The sequence below is a fragment of the Hemitrygon akajei genome, chromosome 13 (genome assembly GCF_048418815.1).
Source record: "Hemitrygon akajei chromosome 13, sHemAka1.3, whole genome shotgun sequence".
NCBI classification, from domain to species: domain Eukaryota; kingdom Metazoa; phylum Chordata; class Chondrichthyes; order Myliobatiformes; family Dasyatidae; genus Hemitrygon; species Hemitrygon akajei.
The window spans coordinates 94,713,634-94,739,184 of record NC_133136.1 but is presented as its reverse complement, the minus strand read 5'-3'; the positions used below and the strand labels follow the sequence as shown (position 1 = coordinate 94,739,184).

Genomic DNA, 25,551 nt, shown 5'->3' with positions numbered 1-25,551 from the left:
TATCGCCACAATAGAGAAAGGAACCTGTTTTGCATTGCTGTCATTCCTCCTGAGACAGGTGCATATACCCTGCTTGCATAGGCTCCTCTGTGGACTGGGTGCTGGGTGGCGACAGAGGGAGAGAGGCTGAGGAAAGATGGTAGGTAGCTTAAAACAAGGAGGCAATTAAAAGAGAGAGAGGACTCTGACTTGGTTTTGATAACACTTTTAATTGTGACCTTGAGAGAGAGAGTACAGCGCCAGCTGAGACAAGAGCTGGGAAGTCACCATGATAACAGCTCAAAGCGGTTGAGCTAACGGACGGCTGGAATTACGAATGGATTATAAAAAGTTGAGGCTTTTGGTCTGATAAGGGCAGAGGAGACACGACACGGGAGAATTGCGGAAGCTACCCGAGAAACCACTGGTGGAGTTTAAGACCACCATGAGGGTGGAGGCCACGGACCGATTAATTTCAACCCGTGATTACCAGTGTGGTTAAGAGCTTGCCTGTAGGGGTCTGCTGTTGGTTAGTAGAACGTTCCCTAGAAGGGGCTCTGTCCATTTGTATCTGTGTGGGGGTTCACACGAAGTGACTCTAAAGACTTCAGAAGCAAGAACAACTAAAGCTGCCAACGTAAACATCAACTCAATTAACTCTCTCTCTCTCCATCAATTCAACTCGACGCAACACAAAGTGAACTGAACTGCTTAAACTACCTGACACCGTAAGATTGATATCTACCTCCGGGACTATTATCTTTGTATCCACACACACATTTACGGAGATATGTATATATGTATATATATATATATATATATATATATATATATATATATACACACACACACACACACACACACACACACACATATAATAGTTTATAACTTGTATCGTATTATCCGGTTTTAATGATATTAATCTGTAGTAGTAATAAATATAATCTTAATTTATAGTAAACCAGACTCCAGGTGTGTTTCATTTCTGCTGGTCCTTTTCAACTTGTCACAGGATTCGCGACAATAGGCTTTCGCCGTTCTTCTGCCTTGGTGCAGATCCAAGAGTTGTTGGGAGGCGTCTTGACCCTGTACTGGAGGGTCAAAAACCCTCCTTAACTCCACCACAAAATGTCAGAACGACTAGGCTGCGGGGTATCCTTGCTCCTGTAAAGTGTTGAACAGGCTGAGTGGAGGCCCATCTTGAAAATTGACAACTTACACCAGTGTTTGCACATTATCACTATATAGTGTTACAATACGACAACAATGAATATAAAATTGAGGCAGGTTTTTTTATAAACAAATAAAGCATTTATTTAAACTCAGCTCAACAACAAATGAAAAGTAAATGAATGACTAACTTAACCGGAAGTTAACGGCTGTACAGCAACTTGAACAGTTCTTAAAACGATAAATGCGAACACAGTTCTTAAAAGTGGTAAATGCAAAAGTCCAAATGATTTACATAGTCAATTAGGAGAGACTTTCCTGAATTAATGAATTCCTCGACGACATGACATTACTGCTGATCCCAGCCGAAATATGCCTTGCCCGAAGGATTTATGACGAAGGAAATAAAAATAGCTTAAAGGAACTGACCTTCCTTGGCGAATAACACTGTGCTCAGCCCTTTCTGCTTTCACAATGCAGGGGCTATCTCGGATGCAGGTTACTACCTCCTTGAACAAAGATTAAATAAGGTTGATCCTGTATTACCGCCAACAACACCAACTGTACTCGATCCTTCAGGTTCCTGTATTTCAATAAATTCTTCATTCTCCGACTGGACTAAACTGGCAGCGTTGTGGCGAGGCGAAGCTGCCGGCAATAACCTTTGAGACTTAAGATAGAAATTACAACTCCACTTTAAAACAAAACTGCACCATCAGATGAATATGCAGCATAACGGAGTCACTGCCGAAATAAACAATGAACTGACCTGCGTCACAGCAAGGCTTCCCTGTTTTATACCTGTTGGAAGAGGCCATCACATGACCTCTCACTGGCGGGAAAATTACAACATGTGACCTCACACTGGCGCGAAATTACATCACCCCACCATCACAAGACCATTACATCATGTTCACCAGATACTCAATTACATCATGGTCATAAGACAGTCACAAGATACCCACGGGGTATGTAACAATAGTCACTATAGAGAGAGTGCAGAGGAGATTTATAAGGATGTTGCCTGGTTTAGAGGGCATGTCTTACGAGAATAGGTTGAGTGAACTTGCCCTTTTCTCTTTGCAGTGACGGAGGATGAGAGGTGACCTGATAGAGGTGTATAAGATGATGAGGGGCATTGATTGTGTGGATAGCCAAAAGCTTTTGCCAGAGCTGAAATGGCTAACACAAGGTGACATAGTTTTAAGGTGCTTGGAAATAGGTATCGAGGGAATGTCAGGGGTAAGTTTTTCACACAGAGAGTGGTGGGTGCATGGAATGCACTGCTGGCAGTGGTGGTGGAAGTGGATACAATAGGATCTTTTAAGAGCCTCTTAGATCGGTATATGGAGCTTAGAAAAATAGAGGGCTATGCGGTAGGGAAATTCTAGGCAGTTTCTAGAGTAGGTTACATGGTCGGTACAACATTTTGGGCCAAAGGGCCTGTTATGTGTTGTAGAGTTCTGTTTTCTATGTCGTATTACCAGAATGACCAGGCTGGGCTTGGAATGTCAGCTTGCATTGGATAATAAAATTCCTGCAGCCATCGGGATCACCAGAATATCTGCCTGGTGGTGGAATACTCGGTTCCTGTACGGATGTGGGTGACTGTGGGGGTCTGAGGGCGGGAGTCAGTTCTGGTCCAGGCGCAGGAGCGGGAGCATTAGTCACAGAGTTTGTCGCAGCAGCAGAAAAGGAGGACCCGCGAGATGCAGGGATCGGGACTGAGGTGGCCAGAGGCTGCTGAATTGCATTAGCAAGAATGTTAACAGCTATCAGCTGACACTGGCTGTCTACAGTAAGTTCGTGGATGGCGGCCGTGAGAGCAGAAATCACAGACATCTGACTCAAGATTGCTTGCGGTGAGCTATTTAACTGTTGCAGCTAGGGATGATACCTGTTCTTCCAGATGAGACTGGGCTTGTTGGCATGAGATTATCTGCCTTATTGCTTCCTTAACTTCACTCAGAATAGATTACATTGCCTGTTGCTTGCTCCCTACCTGTCCAGTGAATCTCAGGGCCAATGTCAACTGCTCTCTGTCCCTGCTGTGTCCATCTTTGTGTGGTCGAGACTGTCTGTCACTACGTTTGGATATGACCAAAGTGTGGAGCAAGAGACACTGAGCAAAACACACAAAATGCTGGAGGAACTCAGCAGGCCAGGCAGCAACTATGGAAAAAAAGTACAGTCAACATTTCGGGCCGAGGAGCTGAAGCTGAGAAGTAGATTTGAACCCCATCCTCCCGCCACACTACTGGATAGGGTTCCTCTTGACCTCACCTACCATCCCACCATCCTCTGCATCCAGCACATAATTCTCCCAAATTTCTGCCACCTCCAACTGGATCCCACCACCAAGCACATCTTTCCCTCCCCCCCCACTTTTTGCTTTCCACAGGAATCGCTCCCTACATGACTCCCTTGTCTATTTGGCGCACCCCCCCCCCCCACTGGTCTCACTCCTGGCACTTGTTCCGTTTGCAAGGATAAGTGCTACACCTGCCCTCACTACCATTCAGTGTCCCAAATAGTCCTTCCAAGTGACGTGACACTTCACTTGTGAGTCTGTTGAGGTCATATACTGTGTTTGGTGCTCCCGGTGTGGCCTCCTGTATATCAGTGAGACCCGACGTAGATTGAGAGACCGCTTCACTGAGCATGTGCGCTCTGTCCGCCGAAACAAGCAGGATCTCCCAGTGGTCACCCATTTTAATTCCACTTCCCATTCCCATTCTGATATGTTCATCCACTGTTGGGATAAGGCCACCCTTAGGTTGGAAGAACAACACCTTATATTCTGTTTAGGTAGTCTCCAACCTGATGGCATGAACATCGATTTCTCAAACTTCCAGTAATGCCCCCCCTTCACCATTTCTCATGCCCTTGTCCCTTTCTCATGTTATCTCCTTACCCGCCCATCTGCTTCCCTCTAGTGCTTTCTATTTTTCCTTTCTTCAATGGCCTATGTTTCTTTTGCCAATCAACTTCCTTGCTCTATGCTTCATTCCTCCCCCTCCAAGTCTCACCTATTGACTGGTGTTTCTCTCGCCCCTTTCCCCGCCTTTCAAATCCACTTCTCAGTTCTTTATTCTCCAGTCCTGCTGAAGGGTCCCAGCCCAAAACATTGACTGCACTTTTTTCCCATAGATGCTGCCTGGTGTACTGAGTTACTCCAGCATTTTGTGTGTGTTGCTCAGATTTCCAGAATCTGCATATTTTCTCTTGTTTCAAGAGACACTGAACCGGGTTGATAGTTCACAGACTTTAATATGAACAGAGTTAGAGGGAAAAGAAAACAATAAACGCTAGGCCAAACAGGAAAATGAAGCCAACGCTGCAGCTGAAAGGAATGACTAAATATAAAGTGAATACCACTGGTCTTCAGAGTCAGTTGACTCAATTTCTCAGGCAAGGCTGAATGCAAGCAGGCAGCGAAACATTGCTGTGCTTTGCTCAAGTCTTGACAAGCGCTACGATACAAAGAATGGAGTTAAATACCATCACAATGCAATAATAATCAGCTGACAGGTGCATATTCATGAGCGCAATTGCCGTATCTGCTACACTGCCAAGTTTGTGACTGACAGTTTGTACAGCTCACACTGCTATACTACTGATGTAAAGAGGGATGCGAGTGGTACGAGCTCTCTTGCAGTTTCTTTGCCTTGTTGACATTGAGGTTAAATATCTCCTGCAGCAATATTTAAGATGTCTTTAGCTTTGGGTGAGGTTACAGAAGATTGAAGGATAGCTAATGTTGCTCCTTTGTTCAAGAAAGACTCTAATTAAAAGGCCAGGGAATTATAGGCTGGTGAGCCTGACATCAATCATGGTCAAATAATTGGAAGCTGTTCTAAAGGACATTTTATATAAGTATTTGGATGACAGGGCCTGATTAAGCATAGTTGTCTTAGCTTTATGCATGATTGGTCCAATCTCCTCTAACCAATCTTATAGTTATTGAGGTTACAAAGAATTTTGATGAAGGAAAGGCATTTGACGTTATCTACATTACAAATCCTTTGACTTGGGAGGCTGTTTCACAAGATTAGGTTATGTTAGGACACTGGTCTATTCTGGAATTGACCAGCGGGGCAGACATAGTTCCCTAAAAGTTTTGCTTAGAACTGATTGAACTCTCTTGTTATGAATCATTGACTGCACGGGTTCCTAATTAGCACCTGCTTCCTGTACCTTAATTTGTTCAGCCTTAAAGTGTGATCTTGTAAGTAGTGAGAGCCTCTGGTATAAATATTTTTTGTCTTTTCTGTGTTTTTTTTTAATTTCTGCTTATTGCATGCTATTTCTGGATTGATTTTATGCATTCAAGATCTTGGATTACTGAATTTGTGTTTTGGGTAACTGCATTTTTGAGTTGGACTTGTTGCCTGGATTTTGCCATATGACTAAAAAGAAAGTAAAAATTGCTTTTGAATCTGCATATCTTGGTGAACTTGGGCCCAAAGCGCCAGCTCTTTATTCGTGACCAGCTCTTTATTCCTCCAGCATTTTGTGTGTGTTACTCTAGATTTTCAGCATCTGCAGGATCTCTTGTGTTTATGCAATAATATGTAAGCCTACCTTTCAGGAGAGAACAAAGTTATCACTGGGTTTTGGTCTTTTGTTTGTAAACTGTACATTATGGGCATGCTATGTTTGTGCTGAAATGCGTGGCTATATTGCAAGTTGCCTACAGCACATCCCTAATGCAAATGATACACTGTAATTGCACTGTAATATTCCAGTGATAAATGAATCTAAATCTCTGGGTGAGTGCTTCTTTTGAGCATCTGTCAAGTAATGCCATGTGTGGGACCTATAGTAATGTGGAGCATATTAATGGACACTGGATACCTCCCTAATTTTCTTATATGATGGTCATATTATTTTTATTGCTTTGGTTTGTTATTTTGTTTATTCACAATTTTAGCAACGGTAATATTTTAGTAGGTTAATTGATGGTTACGAGGTGCAAAGCTTATACAGGCACTTGGGGGCAGCCGAGGGGTCCTGGGGGATGGCAGTGTGCATGTGTTGGAGTAGTCGGGAACGGCCCCACAGCATGCATGGTAAGCTGATGTGCTTGTGTTCTGGTATTTCCAGAAAGGCAAATAAAGACGTTATTTTAAACTTCTGCACGCCTGGAAGTCCCTTTTGTGTCCAAGTGTGCAACAAATATTGGAGGCACCACTGAGATAATTAATGTCACGCTCAGTGTGACAACAACGAGAACACAGATCGCCTTTGATTGACAGCGCAGCTTCGGGGCGTGGCTATACCACACATAATGGATTTGGAGGAGTTGGCAGAGGCCTTGTCTCAGAGACTATGGCTTTTGCAACTGGATCAGCTCAAAGAGGTGTGTGTGGAAGCTAAGATCCCATGTGAAAATGTTACCACAAGGCGAATGTTAATTAGACTAATTACTGAATCTATAGACAATGTAATTAATGATGAAGGGAAGGAGGTTGTGAAGTATTATCTAAGGACAATGATGGAATCATTTGAACAAATGAGAGGAAATACCAGAAACATTGGTAATGGGGAAAAAAGCAGACAACACAGCACAAACCAGCCAGAGAACAGCTGAAGAAATGAGCTTGGCAGAAAAATACTTACAGCTTCAGCTAAACAGTCTGTTATGGTCCGGTCCGGAACCCGCATTCCGGGTCTTGATCCGGTCCTCGGACTCCGGGTCTTGTAGCCGTCCCTCCTTTCACCCTTGAGCCCAATTAGTCACACCTGTGGATTATCATGGCTTGTTTGGACTCAAGGAGGTGCAAGGTGCACCTGATGCCCATCGGCTGGCAGGTATATATAAGGGGCTCTGGGACTGTGTCTAGTTGGGGTGGTCCTCCTGTTTCCCTTGTACACATTGGTCCTGCTGTTCTATCTAGTTTGCCTTGTTCGCGCTGTTGTGCTGTTCGTCTGTCTATCCTGTTTCGACCTGGTCATCCTGTTTGTGCTGGTCGCCTTATTTATCCTATTTTGACCTGGTCGTCCTGTTTGCGCGAGTCGCCCTTTTATCCTTTTCCAACCTGTTCATCATGTTTGCCCTGCTTGCGCTGTTTGCCGGGTTTTTTTCTGTTCATCCTGTTCGCCCTGGCTTGGAGTACCCACCGTTAATCAACCAGTTCTGAGTCAGTCTCAGAGTCACCCTGGACCGAGCTCCCATCCTATCCCTTGCCTCCGTCGGGTAAGCAGGCTGGACTGCCTTTGCCCGCCTAGAAGACTCTGACCCTTTCCTACCCCTCGCTTCCGACGGGTTGTGCCCTGCGACCTACCCAGGCCCCTGTGTTCCTGCCTGGGAGGCCGGGCCCTGCCCAGGAGTTATGCGGCCCACCCAGGGGGCTATCCTTCCAGCATTCCTTGTCCCATAGACCCATCCTCTAGCCTAGCCAGGATCCTGCCTTGCCCGAGCTCCAGGATCCTGCCTTGCCCTGAGCTCCAGGATCCTGCCTTGCCCTGAGCTCCAGGATCCTGCCTTGCCCTGAGCTCCAGGATCCTGCCTTGCCTGAACTATCTCTGAACCCCAGGATCACCTTGAACGCCACATCCCTCATCCCTCTTGTTCTATCCTTTAGTTGTTCCTGTCCTGCCCCTAGTACTTCAGTGCCTGTGTCCTGCACTTGGGTCCAGCCTCATGTTCTCTTGTGACACAGTCAAGCTCTGCAGGATGAAGTTAGGAGGCTGAATGAAAGAGTGAACAGTGCATCTTCAAGTCAAGCTTCAGCTCCACAAAATGTGTTGCCTACAGCTGCAAACCGGCTCCCGGAAGTGACAATAAGGAGAGAATTCAAGATCTGGGGTCAGATCGGGGAAAAGGGACAGAAGGACAAACTCTCATACACAAACCAGATGCATCAGATTGACAGAGGCCTGAGTAGGGGACACAGTGAGGCTGAGGTCATGGAAGTGGTGATCAAGTCAATCAGTTCAGGTTTGGGTATTCGTGATATGCTCGAGATAAAAAGTGACCTTATTCTTCCTTGACTGAAGACAATATTAAAGGGACATTTCAACGAGGTCAGCTCTATAGATTTATATCATAGACTGGTAAATATAACACAAGACAGTCGTGAGTCTCCCCAAAATTTCCTCTTTAGAGCAACTGAGCTAAAAGAGAGGCTGTTACTTGCTTCAAAAGAAGTAGGGTCAGGCGAGCAGTACAATCCCGAGCTCATCCAGAAGAGATTCTTGAGGTCAGTTAGTACTGGGCTGTCAAGTGCCCATATCAAGTTTCAGCTTAAGCCTTATCTCGACGATCAGAGAGTGACAGATGAAATACTCATCGACAGGATAGAAACATAGAAAATAGGTGCAGGAGTAGGCCATTCGGCCCTTTGAGCCTGCACCACCATTCAGTATGATCATGGCTGATCATCCAACTCAGAACCCTGTACCTGCCTTCTCTCCATACCCCCTGATCCCTTTAGCTACAAGGGCCATATCTAACTTCCTCTTAAATATAGCCAATGAACCGGCCTCAACTGTTTCCTGTGGCAGAGAATTCCACAGATTCACCACTCTCTGTGTGAAGAAGTTTTTCCTCATCTCGGTCCTAAAAGGCTTCCCCTTTATCCTTAAACTATGACCCCTCGTTCTGGACTTCCCCAACATCGGAAACAATCTTCCTGTATCTAGCCTGTCCAATCCCTTTAGATGAATGAAGCAGCCAGTGTTGAATCAGAAAGACAGTCCAAGCAAAGAAAGAACACAAGCAGCAGAGTCCCAAAAGTATAACAGACAGAAATGCAGAGCAGTCAGCAGAGTCAGGGTGCAACCGAAGCCAGAGTGAGTGTTCTAGAGCAGTCAGATGAAGTTGTGAAGTTTATAAAGCTTGTAAAGCACCTGTTGTAACTAGTTCAAGAGACAGAGTTTTATAAGACAGTCAGGCTGCTGAGAGAAGAAATGGCTGAAATAAGAAAAAGCTTAGCTAACTCTCAGGACCCACCAGCCAAGTGAGAATGAGTGTTAGGAGAGGATATAAAGCATGTCAGTAGCAGGGAACAGGTAACCAGTGTGAACACTGTTTCAAGTGCGGGCAGACAGGGCACCTCTCAAGAGGCTGTAGAGGACAAAGAAGGCTGGCAGGGAAATCTGACAGTAATGTGACAATCCAGCCTGTCACAATCCCAGAATCATCAGCTCCGAGCCCAACTGGACCAGATGACAAGGTGCATGAGCTTCTTTGCGAGGGAATCAGGCACCTGGAGACAGAGTTAGAGAAAATTGGGAAGGCTAAACAACAGATGGTGGGTGCTACCTATGCCAGTCATCTTTCTTTATGTCATCAAGCCAAGCTGACAGCTCTCATCGGGAAGAAGTGCACGGTGGATTGTTCCGTTGAGGGAGTAGCAACACAAGCACTATGGGATACTGGCTCACAGGTCACTATTATTAATGAAAAGTGAAGAGAGTCCTGTTTTCCACACATAGGGGTACGGGACACGGATGAGCTCCTGGGTGAGAACGAGAAACTTGTGGGCAAAGCAGCAAACCAGACACCCATCCCCTTTGCAGGATGGGTTGAGCTGAAGTTCAAGTTGGGATCAAATAGGGGCCCAACGCCAGAGCTGCTTGTGCCGGTGCTTGTCTCTAATGAGCCAGGAGTAGCAGAGCCACTGATCATTGGCTACAATGTAATTGAGCGGCTGGTGATGAATGGAAAGGGGCAGCATCCAGAAGTTACATTGCTATGGTAAGAGACGCTTTTTCCATTGACTGCAAAAAGGCAGATGAGTTGATCCACATAGTGCAGAGTGGTGACAAGGAGGGTGTGGTGAGAGTTGGAAAACTAAAAACAGTGATTCCGGCTGGCCAGACCAGGGAGGTTAAGTGTAGTGTGAGGACAGGGCCCCTTTCCGCAAAACAGGAAGTTATTTTTGAACCTGATGAGATCCCAAAGTGGCCAGAGGGGTTGAACATTACTGACACCGTTATCTGTCTGCAGAAGGGAAATTGGTCTAGGGTGGCTATCCCTGTCACTAATGACAGCAACCACGACATTACTCTCACCCCTCACACAGTGCTAGGACAGCTACAACAAATTAAGGCTATTTACCAAGTGGATGTAAGGTTAGTCAATGCCAGTGTAAACACAGCAAAAACAGCCAGCACTAGTGAAAACACTGCCAGCACAGTCAGCGCTCCTAAGAATCACAAAGAGAAACACAGACAGCTGGACACATGCAAACATGAGACATGGGACCCTCTAGTGTCTGTTGATCACCTGACTCCAGACCAGCAGGAACAGGTGAGCCAGATGCTGCGAGAAGAGTGTGCTGAATTTTCAAAAGATGAGAGTGATGTGGGATGCATTCCATCTCTGCAGTTAAAAATCAGACTGAGCGACACAACTCCTGTAAGGCGCACTTACACTTCTGTACCCAAACCACTCCACAAGGAGGTGAAGGAGTATGTGGAGGACCTACTGAACAGAGGATGGGTTCAAAAATCCCAGTCCCCATACTCATCACCAATAGTCTGCGTTCGTAAGAAGGATGGGAGTTTACATCTATGTGTGGATTACCATGAGCTGAACCGAAAATCCATCCCTGACCGTCACCCCATCCCTCGAATGCAAGATATGTTGAACAGCCTGAGTGGGAGTGTCTGGTTCTCGGTACTGGATCAGGGCAAGGCGTACAAGGCGTACCATCAGGGTTTCCTTGAGGAGAGTAGTAGACCACTTACAGCCTTTATAACACCTTGGGGCTTATGCGAGTGGGTAAGGATCCCCTTTGGCCTGTCCTCTGCCCCAGCAGAGTTCCAGCGCAGTATGGAGGAGTGCCTCGTGGGTTTGAGGGATGAAACATGTCAGCTGTATTTGGATGACAATCTGGTCCACAGCCAGTCTGTTGAAGACCATCTGCGGGATATGAGAGAGGTGTTACGTTGCTATCAAGCACATGGCGTAAAACTGACAGCTAAAAAGTGTGAAGTGTTTAAAGACAAAGTGAAATTCCTGGGAAAGATTGTATTCAAAGATGGCTATTGCATGGATCCTGCTGAGATAGCACCAGTACAAGCACTCAAAGACTGTAAACCTGAGACTGTGGGAGACCTGAGGAAAATGCTGGGGTTCCTATCGTACTACCGCCCATATATCCCAAACTTTTCACGCATTGCCAAGCCACTGTACAGTCTGTTATCCACCAAGAAGACCCCAGGAAGTAAGGTCCAAGGATCAAGTGTAAGTAGGAGTAGGGGGAAACGCAAGGTGTCAGACCAGCTACCCTCAAGCCAACCGATCAGCTGTTAGAGTACTTGCTGCGTCCACCACTCCTAGGCTATCCCGACTTCGAGAAGCCATTTGTGTTGCATTGTGATGCCTCTTAGGAGGGGTTGGGTGCAGTACAGTACCAGAGACAACAAAGCAAGCTGGTCATCATAGGTTATGGGTCAAGAACACTAATTGCACCAGAAAAGAATTACCACCTCCATTCAGGAAAGTTAGAGTTTTTAGCAATGAAGTGGGCTATTTGTGGAAGATTTCATGAGTATCTATATTATGTGCCCTCATTCACTGTCTACACTGATAATAATCCCTTAACCTATGTGTTGACCACCGTGAAGCTGAACACCACAACACACCAGTGGATTGCGGAGTTAGCGGACTTTAATTTCTCAATCAAGTATCGGCCTGGGAAAGTTAATGGAGACGCGGATGGCTTGTCACGGATGCCACTTGATATGGAGCAGTACATCCGCACATGCTCACAGGAAATGGAGCCAGAGACAATAACAACTGTCACACAGGTACTCCAACTCAAATCACATGAACATGAGCCCTGGTTGTGTCCAGCCACCTTCACTGCAGCATGTCCTGATGTAGAGCATGAAAGACTAACTTCCACAGTGTCAGAAATCTCCACCGAGGACCTAAAGAAAGCACAAAAGGATGATCCAGTCATTGGCAAGGTGCAAGAGTATGTCATGACAGGACAGTGGCCTCACCTCTGTTCTGGTAAGGGTGAGAAACAAGTTGTATCTCAATAACATATATAACATATATAACAATCACAGCACGGAAACAGGCCATTCCGGCCCTCCTAGTCCGTGCCGAACTCTTAATCTCACCTAGTCCCACCTACCCGCACTCAGCCCATAACCCTCCACTCCTTTCCTATCCATATACCTATCCAATTTTACCTTAAATGACACAACTGATCTGGCCTCTACTACTTCTACAGGAAGCTCATTCCACACAGCTATCACTCTCTGAGTAAAGAAATACCCCCTCGTGTTTCCCTTAAACTTTTGCCCCCTAACTCTCAAATCATGTCCTCTCGTTTGAATCTCCCCTACTCTCAATGGAAACAGCCTATTCACGTCAACTCTATCTATCCCTCTCAACATTTTAAATACCTCGATCAAATCCCCCCTCAACCTTCTACGCTCCAATGAATAGAGACCTAACTTGTTCAACCTTTCTCTGTAACTTAAGTGCTGAAACCCTGGTAACATCCTAGTAAATCGTCTCTGCACTCTCTCTAATTTATTGATATCTTTCCTATAATTCGGTGACCAGAACTGTACACAATATTCCAAATTTGGCCTTACCAATGCCTTGTACAATTTTAACATTACATCCCAACTTCTGTACTCAATGCTCTGATTTATAAAGGCCAGCGTTCCAAAAGCCTTCTTCACCACCCTATCTACATGAGACTCCACCTTCAGGGAACTATGCACTGTTATTCCTAGATCTCTCTGTTCCACTGCATTCCTCAATGCCCTACCATTTACCCTGTATGTTCTATTTGGATTATTCCTGCCAAAATGTAGAACCTCACACTTCTCAGCATTAAACTCCATCTGCCAACGTTCAGCCCATTCTTCTAACCGGCATAAATCTCCCTGCAAGCTTTGAAAACCCACCTCATTATCCACAACACCTCCTACCTTAGTATCATCAGCATACTTACTAATCCAATTTACCACCCCATCATCCAGATCATTTATGTATATTACAAACAACATTGGGCCCAAAACAGATCCCTGAGGCACCCCGCTAGTCACCGGCCTCCATCCCGATAAACAATTATCCACCACTACTCTCTGGCATCTCCCATCTAGCCACTGTTGAATCCATTTTATTACTCCAGCACTAATACCTAACGACTGAACCTTCTTAACTAACCTTCCATGTGGAACTTTGTCAAAGGCCTTGCTGAAGTCCATATAGACTACATCCACTGCCTTACCCTCGTCAACATTCCTCGTAACTACTTCAAAAAATTCAATAAGGTTTGTCAAACATGACCTTCCACGCACAAATCCATGCTGGCTACTCCTAATCAGATCCTGTCTATCCAGATAATTATAAATACTATCTCTAAGAATACTTTCCATTAATTTACCCACCACTGATGTCAAACTGACAGGTCTATAATTGCCAGGCTTACTTCTAGAACCCTTTTTAAACAATGGAACCACATGAGCAATACGCCAATCCTCCGGCACAATCCCCGTTTCTAATGACATCTGAAAGATCTCCGTCAGAGCTCCTGCTATCTCTACACAAACTTCCCTCAAGGTCCTGGGGAATATCCGGTCAGGACCCGGAGATTTATCCACTTTTAAATTTCTTAAAAGCGCCAGTACTTCCACCTCTTTAATTGTCATAGGTTCCATAACTTCCTTACTTGTTTCCCACACCTTACACCATTCGATATCCTTCTCCTTAGTGAATACCGAAGAGAAGAAATCGTCAATAAAGACGGCATTCTGTACAGAAAGTTAGCGGCTCAAGATTAACTAGTGTTACCTAAAACATTCCATCAGCAGATATACAAGGAGCTGCATGAGGAGATGGGACCGCTTGGAGTGGAGCGGACACTCAGCCTGATCCATGATCGATTCTATTGGCCTCATATGCAAAGAAATGTGGACCATTATGTGACCAAGGTGTGTAGCTGCCTGAAGTGGAAGAGTCCGAACAAGCCAACTAGAGCACCACTGGTTAATGTAGTAACCACATATCCTTTTGAGATGGTTTCAATAGATTACCTGCATCTGGAAAGCTGTAAAGGAGGTTATGAGTATATCCTGGTTGTCATTGATCACTTTACGCACTTTGCCCAGGCATACGCATGTACCAACAAGTCAGCAAAAACTGCCGCTGAAAAGATCTTTGGAGACATTGGGCTCAAATTTGGATTTCTGGCCAAGTTGCATCATGATCAGGGCAAGGAATTTGAGAATAAGCTGTTTTCCAAGCTGGAAGAATACTGTGGCATCCAAGGCTCATGCACAATGCCTTACCACCCGACTGAAAACGGTCAAGTTGAGAGATTTAATCGAACACTCCTTTCCATGCTGAGAAACTTGACAGAGGAAGCCAAGCCAGATTGGAAGAGCTCCTTAGCCAAGGTCGTACATGCATTTAACTGTACGCCCAGTGAAGCGACGGGATATGCCCCATACTACCTCCTCTATGGTAGAAGCTCCCGGCTACCTGTGGACATTATGTTTGGCCTGACACCAAGTGACCAGAGCACCTCTCACAGCGAATATGCCAGTAAATGGAGAAGGCGGATGCACGAGGCATACAGGCTGGCATCACAGACAGCTCAGAGGGAGCAAAATAGAGCAAAGAAACAGTATGACTGGAAGACTTCTGGAGTGGAACTACAGCCAGGGTGTAAAGTATTAGTGCGGAACTTCAGGGACAGAGGAGGACCCGGGAAGCTCAGGTCTTATTGGGAGGAGCAAGTCTACATTGTAACCGAGAGGAAGCACAAGGACAATGTCGTCTGACCTGAGAGAGGCCCAGGAAAGACTAGAGTCCTACACAGGAACCTGCTGCTGCCCCGTGACTTTCTGCCTGTGCAGGAAAGACTAGAGTCCTACACAGGAACCTACTGCTGCCCTGTGACTTTCTGCCTGTGCGGGAAAGACTGGAGTCCGACACAGGAACCTGCTACTGCCCTGTGACTTTCTGCCCGTGGAAGAAGATGAGCAGGGGAAAAAGAAAATGCGAAAGAAAAAGCCAAATACAGGTAAGACGAGTGAAAGGCAGGAAAAGCAGAAGGTGAGAGACACGGACAGTAGTTCAGAGGATGAGAGTAACTGGAGATTCATCACCACACAACCAGCAGAGTTATTTGACCCACTCAGAAGCCAGCTGAGAGTGGAAACAGAGGAGCTCCAACCACAAGCAGCTGACAGGGAACTGGAGCGAGGCAGCGAGGAAGATGAGTGTCCAGATGAGGGTGAGGAAGGTAGGATGGAACCAGAGATGGAGAGTGGAGAAACTGCAGGGGCTGAGCGAGAGGCATCATTTGATGAAGCAGATGAGATGGATTTTGAGCAGCGGTCAAAGAAAGTATCCTTTCCGACAAAGAAACCCACCCAAGATACTCACATATAACATGTTAGGCCAACCATCAGTCGAACACAGACCACTGATATATAGAAGGACATTGGAACAGGTGTGAGGCATACAGTAGCACATGTGGGTCTGTGTAATGGGTTATGGGGTAGAAATAGGACCAAAACCTTCAGTCCGAGATACATAGCCCGCACAAGTAGCGGAGTAGCACTTGAGATATCGGTTGCTGATACGTGACATAAAGAGGGAGATGCATGTCATGTCAAAGACTGTTGCTGTACAGAGAGTATCTCAAAAGACCTGACTCCTTTATAACCTACCACTATAACTCACCAGTTGAAGACATGAGTACCCTGGGAAATCTATCATGTCGGGACAACATTCATTTTGAAAGGGACAGTGTGGGACCTATAGTAATGTGGAGCATATTAATGGACACTGGATACCCCACTAATTTTCTTATATGATGGTCATATTATTTTTATTGCTTTGTTTTGTTATTTTGTTTATTCACAATTTGATTAATGTTCAGTTGCACTAGCAACGGTAATATTTGAGTAGGTTAATTGATGGTTACGAGGAGCAAAGCTTATACAGGCACTTGGGGGCAGCTGAGGGGTCCTGGGGGAAGGCAGTGCACATGTGTTGGAGTAGTCGGGAACAGCCCCACAGCACGCATGGTAAGCCGATGCGCTTGTGTTCCAGTATTTCCAGAAAGGCAAATAAAGACGTTATTTTAAACTTCTGCACGCCTGGAAGTCCCTTTTGTGTCCAAGTGTGCAACACATGGTATCTTCAGGCATGCTTTTCAGCAGGTAAATTAAGTCTCAATTCAAACTATACATCTAAATGCATGAAAGGATTCTTGGGAGAGAGTGTAAATTGTAGATGTTCGAAATTCTACATAAAAACAGAAAATGCTAGAAACACTCTAGGAACTTGTGTGAAAAGAGAAACAGTTAATGTTTTACCTTTATCAGAACTGGGAAAGAGAGTAAATGTGTTTCTTTACAATAGCAGAAAAGATGTAGGTAGAATATATAAAACTAGAACATCTCTTCTAGAATAAAACCAAATGAACTAATGTAGTAGTAAAATTCAGTTAGAATCAGATTATTCTCTTGAAGGTCTTTTCCTTTCCTATTTTCTGCATCAAATGCAGGATGATCACTGAATCATATTCTGAAGGTTTTTTCCAGTTTATAACCTCGGTAGGTATTCATGTAGTCTCAATCTTGCTCTGTATAGTTCAATATTTCTATTTAATATCAAAGAATGTATACAATATACAAACTGAAACTCTTGCTCCTTAGACATCCACGGAAACAGAAGGGTACGCCAAAGAATGAGTGGCAGTAAAAAAACGTTAGAAGCCCAAAACTCTCTCTACCCGCCCCACGCACAAACAGCAGCATCAACCATCCCTCTCCCTCTCCCCCACTTACTACAAGAAAAATCATTAGCAACCACCACCCACCAAGCAAGCAATAGCAAAAACCCCAAGAGAGACCATAATCTGCAGTATGTCAAGATCTAATCATTCACCTGACAACTTGACATGCCACAGGCTTTCTCTCTCCCTAACAAAGGGGCAGGGAGGTGTAACACAGTGAAAGGTGAGACTAACAGAACAAAAACAACTCTCTGATTGCAATGTCGCTTTTTTCCCAAGTACTCTGACTCAATTGTTGACAGCAAACTCCTCCCCCACCATCTAGAGAGAGAGCAATTCACTGAGTACAAAGACCTCTGACAAACTGTTTAAGATATTCTATTTTCTCCCATATGCTTCAGTTAGTGACACCAGCCAAAATCTGGCCTATCCAAAGTCTTAGCATCCCGGAGGCATGTTGGGATATCAAAAAATGGGCGGTCAGTAGACCTCAGGATTGGGAACCATTGCCATAAAGAGCGATGGTTTGAGTGTAGCTTCAGGTCAAGGGCACGGATGTAACCCCATCCACCTTTAAAAAGGAAAAAAAATATGAGAGGTATAAATTAAGCTGTTTCTTCAGATGAGATCAAAGTGCCATCTGGTGCCATCATATCTCTGCCAGTTCTACAGTGGTGCTAGAAAGTTTATGAACTTTATACTTGTTCATTTATTTATTGAGAAAAAATGATCCAATATTACATGTATTTGTTGGAAAAAGCATGTAAACCTTTTGGATAATGCCTTCTACAAAAGTTATTTATAGTCAAGTGTTCCAATCAATGAAATGAGATTGGAGGTGTAGGTTGTTGAGGTGCCCTGCCCTGTAAAAAAGACACAAAGTGAGGTTACTGACAAAGCCTGCTCTTCTCAAGAAAGATTTGTTTATGTGCACCAAAACAACTTTTGACCTTAGAAGAAGAATTGTAGAGATGTATGAAGCTGGAAAAGGCAACAAAAGCATCTCTATAGACTTGAGTGCTCACCAGTCCCCAGTAAGAGAAATTGTCTACAAATACAGGAAACTCAGTACTGTTGCTACTCTCCCTAGGAGTGGGTATCATACAAAGATCACACCAAGAACACAATGTGCAATGCTGGAGGTGAAAAATCACCCAAGGATAACAGCAAAAGACCTGCAGAGATCTCCAGAACTTGCTAAAGTCTCTGTTCATGTGTCCACTATAAGAAAAACATTGAAAAAGAATGGTGTTCATGGAAGGACAGCACAGAGGAAACTACTGCTCTCCAAAAAAAAACATTGCTACATGTCTCAAGTTTGTAAAGACCACTTGAATGTTCTACAATGTTTCTGGGACAATTTTCTGTGGACAGATGAGACAAAAGTTGAACTTTTTGGCAGAAATGCACATTGCTATGTTTTGAGGAAAAAGGGCAGTGTATAACAACACAAACCTCATCCCAACTGTGAAGCATGGTGGAAAGAACTTCATGATTTGGGCTGCTTTGCTGCCTCAGGGCCTGGACAGCTTACAATTGTTGAGGAGCAATGAATTCAAAATTGTATTGACATTATACGGAGAATCTCAGTTGGTAGTCTGTCACCTGAAGCTTAATAGAAGTTGGATAATGCAACAAGACAATGATCTGAAAGACAAGAGTAAAAAGAAGGGAATTGATGTTTTGATATGGCTGAGTCAAAGTCCTGACCATAATCCTATAGAAATGTTGTGGAAGGACCTGAAGCAAGCAGTTCATGCGAGGAAGCCCACCAACATCCAAGAGTTGAAGCAGTTTTGTTAGGAAGAATGGCACAAAGGAATAGAATAAAGGAAATTACTGTGGTATGAGAAGGGAATTGACCAAAGTAAATTGGAAGGAGATGCTGGCAGGGATGACAGCAGAGCAGCAATAGCGTGTTTCTAGGAAAAATGAGGAAGGTGCAAGACATGTATTCCAAAAATGAAGAAATAATCAACTGGCAACCGTGGCTGCCAAGGGGAGTCATAGCTAATATAAAAGTAAAAGGGGACATACAACAAAGCAAAAATTAGTGGGAAGGCAGGATATTGGGAAGCTTTTAAAACCCTACAGAGAGCAACTAAAAGAATCAATAGGAAGGGAAATATGAAAGCAAGCCAGCAAACAATATCAAAGTGGATAGTAAGTGCTTTTTCAAGTACATAAATTTTAAAAAAAGAGATGAGAGTGGATATAGGACCACTAGAAAATGAGGCAGGAGAAATAATACGAGGGGTGATTGATAAGTTCATGGCCTAAGGTAGAAGGAGTCAATTTTAGAAAACTTAGCGCATTTATTTTTCAACATAGTCCCCTCCTACATTTACACACTTAGTCCAGTGGTTGTAGAGCATACGGATCTTGGACCTCCAGAAAGTGACCACAGCAGGGTGATTGATAAGTTTGTGGCTTAAGGTAGAAGAAGATGAGTTATACAGCTCTTGTTACATGCACATGCAGTTCAACTCTTTGAGTGATTATGCAGAAAGTTTGAAGTTAAAAACTGAAGGTAGTGTTGAGGAAACAGGCTGCAGAAGGACTTGGACAGATTAGGAGAAAGGGCAAGAGAGTGGCCAATGAAATACAATGTTGGAAAATGCATGGTCCTGCACTTTGTTAGTAGAAATAAATGTGCAGACTATTTTCTAAACGGGGGAGGGGGAATCAAAAATTTGAGATGCAAAGGCACTTCGGAGTCCTTGTGCAGAACAGCCTAAAGGTTAACTTGCAGGTAGAGTCAGTATCTAAATTTCTCCAAGCTGATGTACAGGACTTTTAAAAAATTTATTTATTTACGGGATGTGGGCATTGCTAGCTAATTGGTCATCCCTACTTGCCCTTGAGAAGCGGGTGATGGGCTTCCTTCTTGAACTGCTGCAGCAAAGTGCTGTTTCGGAGGGAATTACATGATTTTGACCCAGCGACAATGAAGGAATTTTGTGTTTCCAAATTGCTTGGAGAAATTTTAGATCACAAGACCATTAGATATGGAAGCAATGTTAGGCCATTTATACTCAAGGTGAGGCCTCATCAGTGCCTTATAAAGCCTCAGCATCACATCCTTGCTCTTGTATTCTACATCTTTTGAAATGAATGCTAACATGGCATTTGCCTTCCTGACCACTGACTCTACCTGCAAGTTAACCTTTAGGCTGTTCTGCACAAGGACTCCGAAGTGCCTTTGCATCTCAAATTTTTGATTCCCCCCTCCTCCGTTTAGAAAATAGTCTGCATGGTGATTGACTTGGAGGGAAATTTCCAAGTGGTGGTGGTCCCAGATATCTGCAGTTCTCATCCTTCTGGGTCAACAGTTACCAGAAACATTTTGTTAAATTTATTACTGTACAAGGGTGGTCATACCAGTTGCTGAAAGCAATGGTTTACATTCTTTTTCCAACAAATACATGTCATATTGGATCATTTTTCTCAATAAACAAGTGAACAAGTATAATTATTTGTGTTATTTATTTAATTGGGTTCTCTTTATCTAGTTTTAGGACTTGTGTGAAGATCTGATTACATTTTAGGTCACTTATGCAGAAATAAAGAACATTCTGCAGGGTTCACAGATTTTCTAGCACCATTTAACATGACTTAAATATGATTTTTATATTTGCATAACTTGCTACTGATGAATATGACTGCTTTAATATTTATGTAGGAATGAAGAGAAAGAAATGATAATGAAGCAAAGGATGATAGAAATTACAAAGGTTCAGCAGAAAAAGAAAAGGGAAGAAGAATATTCAAAATGTGAGAGAGAAGAGATGGCAGCACTTGTGTATAAGAAATGGCTGGTAAGATTTTGGAGTATACTTAGAAAGAACTTAGAGGAAAATTTTAATATTTTAAAACTTCTATTCTGTGTATTTGTTTAAATAATTGAAAACTAAGATTAAGCTTGTGGATCTGAATCAATTCAAATCTGTTATTAATAATCAATACCCACATTGCTGTCAGTGTATGCCGATTCAATGGCAAAAATCATGATCCTAATATTCAGCGAAAAATGCCAAGAAACATTGTAAAGAAACATTTCCACTGATATTGCCTTCATGATCTCTTTAACATCTCAAGCACCTGTCAGCGAATTATGTGCTTTGCTGCAGTGAGTTTCTGCCTAATGTCAATGCAGCCAAGTTGATTAATATTGGCGTTAAGATACATTGATTGCATGAGTATTCATGACATACCAAATCATCACTGGTGCATCCAATTGCTTTTAGAAGTTCAAAGGTTCAGTTTAATGTCAGTGAAATGTATACATCCTGAAATGCTTTTTCTTCGCAAACATCCACGAAAACAGAAGTGTCCCAAAGAATGAACGACAGTGAAATGTGAGAACCCCAAAGTCCCCCCACCTCCCTACTCCTGCGCGTAAGCGGCAGTGAGCAACAATCTCCTCCCCCCCACCCCCACTGGCCAAAAAAAAGCAAGCATTGCTACTGCCACCGAGCACTCAAGCATGAGCAAAACAATAGCAAAGCCCCAGACTTGCAGTTACCACAAAGACTTCATGTTTCCTCTGGCATTCGACATACCACAGGTTCTCTCTCTCCCTAATAAGAAAGAAGGAAGTGTCTCCATTTTCCCAGCGAGCAGGGAGACGTAACAACAACTCGCTGGTTTACAATGTTAAAAGTCCGTTACATCCCTTTTTCTGAGCTCTGTGCCCGAAGATCGCAGAGATCTCGGTTCTTTGGGCCCACAGCAATAGATTTTCCAACTCCCCTGAAGTCACATAATTAGTTAAATGGAGATCTGTTTTTGGAGACCTGTGTGCAGTCAGGGCGATTCAATTGATTGTGGTAAAATTGCACCTATATCTGGAAGGTCCAACCGCTGGTGAGTCAGTATCCTGGCAAAAACTACAAAATGAAGACAAAAGAACACTCCAAGCAACATGAATGTCCAAGATTACACATTATATCAGAGGGATAGGAAGGTAGGTAGAGGGGCTCTGCTGGTAAAGAATGGCATCAGATCAGTAGAAAGATATGACATGGGATTGGAAGCTGTTGAATCCGTGTGGGTTGAGCTAAGAAACTGCAAGGATGGCAGTCATATACAGGCCTCCCAACAGCAGTTGGGATGTGGACCGCAGATTACAACAGTAAATAGAAAAGACGTGTCAAAAGGGCAATGTTATGATAGTCATTGGAGATTTCAACATGCAGGTTGATTGGGGAAAATCAGGTTGGAAATGGATCTCAAGAGAGTGAGTTTGTTGAATGCCTATGAGATGGCTTTTCAGAACAGTTTGTCGTTGAGCCTACTAGGGGATCCACTAGTAGGCTACTGGATTGGGTGTTATGTAATGAACCGGAGGCAATTAGGGAGCTTAAGGTAAAAGAACTGTTAGGAGGCAGTGATCACAATACGATTGAGTTCAACCTGAAATTTGATGGGGAGAAAGCAAAGTCTGACATAGCAATATTTCAATGGATTAAAGTAATTTACAGTGGTCTCAGAGAAGAATTGACCAAAGTAAATTGGAAGGTAGATGCTGGCAGGGATGACAGCAGAGCAGCAACGGTGTGAGTTTCTGGGGAAAATGAGGAAGGTGCAGGATAGATGTATTCCAAAAACAAAGTAATACTCAAATGGCAGAATAGTACAACTGTGGCTGACACGGAAGTCAAACCTAATGTAAAAGCAAAAGAGAGGGCATACAACAAAGTAAAAATATGGAAAGGCAGAGGATTAGGAAGTTTTTAAAACCGTACGAAGAACAACTAAAAGAATCATTAAGAAGGAAAAGATGAAATATGAAAGCAAACAATATCAAAGTGGATAGTAAAATCTTTTTCAAGTACAGGTGTCCCCCACTTTTTGAAAGTTCGCTTTATGCCACTTCGCTTTTACGAAAGACCTACATTAGTACCTGTTTTCGCTAAATGAAAGAAATCTGAAGAGGATTTTTGCTTTTATGAAAAAAGGTGCCCACTTTAACCTTGTTTAACCCTGAGAAAGACTACTATGACCGTGAAGCCTTGCGCAGATAGGTGTGTGCGTTTGCGTGTACGTGCCAATTTTTTTCTACATATCAGTTTTGGCTAAACCTTCCTGATTCTGATAAGTGAAACTACACTGTACATCATCACTACCTCCTCCCATAGATGCTGTCTGGCCTGCTGAGTTCTGCCAGCATTTTGTGTTTTTATTTATTTCCAGCATCTGCTGATTCACTCGTGTTGCCTACACTGTACATACATTATTTCTACTTTATATAGGCTGTGTATTTATCATAGCTGAAAGACCTAAGGGTATAAAGTCACCTGGACCAGATGAACTGCATCCAAGGGTTCTGAAAGAAGTAGCAGTAGAGGTTGTGGAGGCATTAGTGAGACCATAAGACATAGGTGCAGAATTAGGGCAATCAGCCCATTGAGTCCATCATGGCAGATCCCACTCAATCAAATACTCTGCCTTATCAATGCCCTGATCAATCAGGAAACAATCAACTTCCACCTTAAATATCTGCGTGAACGACCTCTACTGCAGTCTGTGGCAGAGCAGTCTGCAGATTTACTACTCTCTGGATTTAAAAAAATTCCTCCTTACCTCTGTTATAAAGGGTCACCTCTCAACTTTCAGGCTGTGCCCTCTAGTTGTGGATACCCCCACCACATCCACACTATGCAGTCCTTTCAGCATTTGGTAGGTTTCAATGATATCCCCGCACATTCTTCTGAATTCCAGATAGTACAAGCCCAAAGCTGCCAAATGCTCCTCATATGTTAACCCCTTCATTCGCCTCCTCTGAATTGTCTCCAATGACAAAACATCCTTTCTGAGATATGGGGTGCAAAACTGTTGACAATACTCCAAGCCTGATTAGTGTCTTATAAAGGCTCAGCATTATCTACTTGTTATTATATTCTCTTCCCCTTGAAATAAATGCCAACATTGCATTTGCCTTCTTTCCTACAGACTCGATCTGTAAATTAACCTACTGGAAGTCTTGCACAAGGACCCTTAAGTCCCTCAACACTTCTGATATTTGAACCTTCTGCCCATTTAGATAAAGGTCCGCACTTTTGTCCCTTTTACCAAAATGCATTAGCATACATTTCCCAACACTGTATTCCATCTGCCACTGTTTTGCCCATTCTTCCATTTTGTCTAAGTCCTGCTGCAATCGCATTGCTTCCTCAACATTACGTATCCCTCCACCTATCTTCATATCATCTGCAAACTTTGCTACTAAGCCATCAATTGCATTATCCAAATCATTGACAAACAATGTGAAAAGTAGTGGTCCCAATACTGACCCCTGAGGAACACCAGCAGCCAACTAGAAAAGGCCCTTTTATTCCCACTCACTGCCTCCTGCCTGTCAACCATTCCTCTATCCATGCCAGTACCTTCCTGTAACACCATAGGATTTTATCTTGCTAAGCAGCCTCTTATCTGGCACCTTATCAAATGCGTTCTGAAAATCCAAGTAAATGATATCCACTGTCTCTCCTTTGTCTACCCTGCTTGTACTTCCTTGAAAAATTCTAACAGATTTATCAGGCAAGATTTTCCTTTACAGAAACCATGCTGACTTTGACATACTTTATCATTAGTGTCCAAGTACCTCGACACCTCATCCTTAATAACAGACTCCAACCTTATAGGTAGTCTAACTGTCCGATAATTTCCTTTCTTTAGCCTTCATCCCTTCTTAAAGAGTGGAATTAAATTTGCAATCTTCCAATCCTCTGGGACCATGCCAGAATCGAGTAATTCTTGAAAGATCATGACCAATGCATCCATTATCCCTTCAGCAACCTCTCTCAGGACTCTGGGATGTAGTTCTTCTGTCCCAGGTGACATATCCACCTTAGACCTTTGAGTTTGCCTTTCATGTTTTCCTTTGTAATAGCAATGGTATTCACTCCTGCTCCCTGATACTCGTGGACCTCTGGCACACTGCGAGTGTCTTCCACAGTGAAGACAGATGCAAAGTACCCATCAAGTTCATCTGTCAACACGAGGAAATCTGCAGATGCTGGAAATTCAAACAACAACACACACAAAATGCTGGTGGAACACAGCAGGCCAGGCAGCATCTATAGGGAGAAGTGCTGTCGACGTTTCGGGCCGAGACCCTTCATCAGGACTAACCGAAAGGAAAGATAGTAAGAGATTTGAAAGTAGTGGGGGGAGGGGGAAATGCGAAATGATAGGAGAAGACCGGAGGGGGTGGGATGAAGCTAAGAGCTGGAAAGGTGATTGGTGAAAGTGATACATAGCTGGAGAAGGGAAAGGATCATGGGAAGGGAGGCCTCAGGAGAAAGAAAGGGGGGGGAGCACCAGAGGGAGATGCAGAACAGGCAAACAACTAAATATGTCAGGGATGGGGTAAGAAGTGGAGGAGGGACATTAACGGAAGTTAGAGAAGTCAATGTTCATGCCATCAGGTTGGAGGCTACCCAGCCGGTATATAAGGTGTTGTTCCTCCAACCCGAGTTTGGATTCATTTTGACAATAGAGGAGGCCATGGATAGACATATCAGAATGGGAATGGGACGTGGAATTAAAATGTGTGGCCACTGGGAGATCCTGCTTTCTCTGGCGGACCAAGCATAGGTGTCAGCGAAACGGTCTCCCAGTCTGCGTCAGGTCTCACCAATATATAAAAGGCCACACCGGGAGC

General features: G+C 43.8%; 1 protein-coding gene across 11 annotated transcripts in view; it reads left to right on the top strand.

Annotated features, from left to right (window-relative positions):
• Positions 1 to 25,551, top strand: part of map9 (microtubule-associated protein 9) — a 260,518-nt gene that overhangs the window by 220,350 nt on the left and 14,617 nt on the right. For all 11 annotated transcript variants that reach the window (XM_073065102.1, XM_073065097.1, XM_073065099.1 and 8 more), the window contains one exon: positions 20,566 to 20,701. In XM_073065102.1, the coding sequence (XP_072921203.1) occupies positions 20,566 to 20,701 (136 nt within the window). The remainder of the gene's footprint in view (positions 1 to 20,565; positions 20,702 to 25,551) is intronic.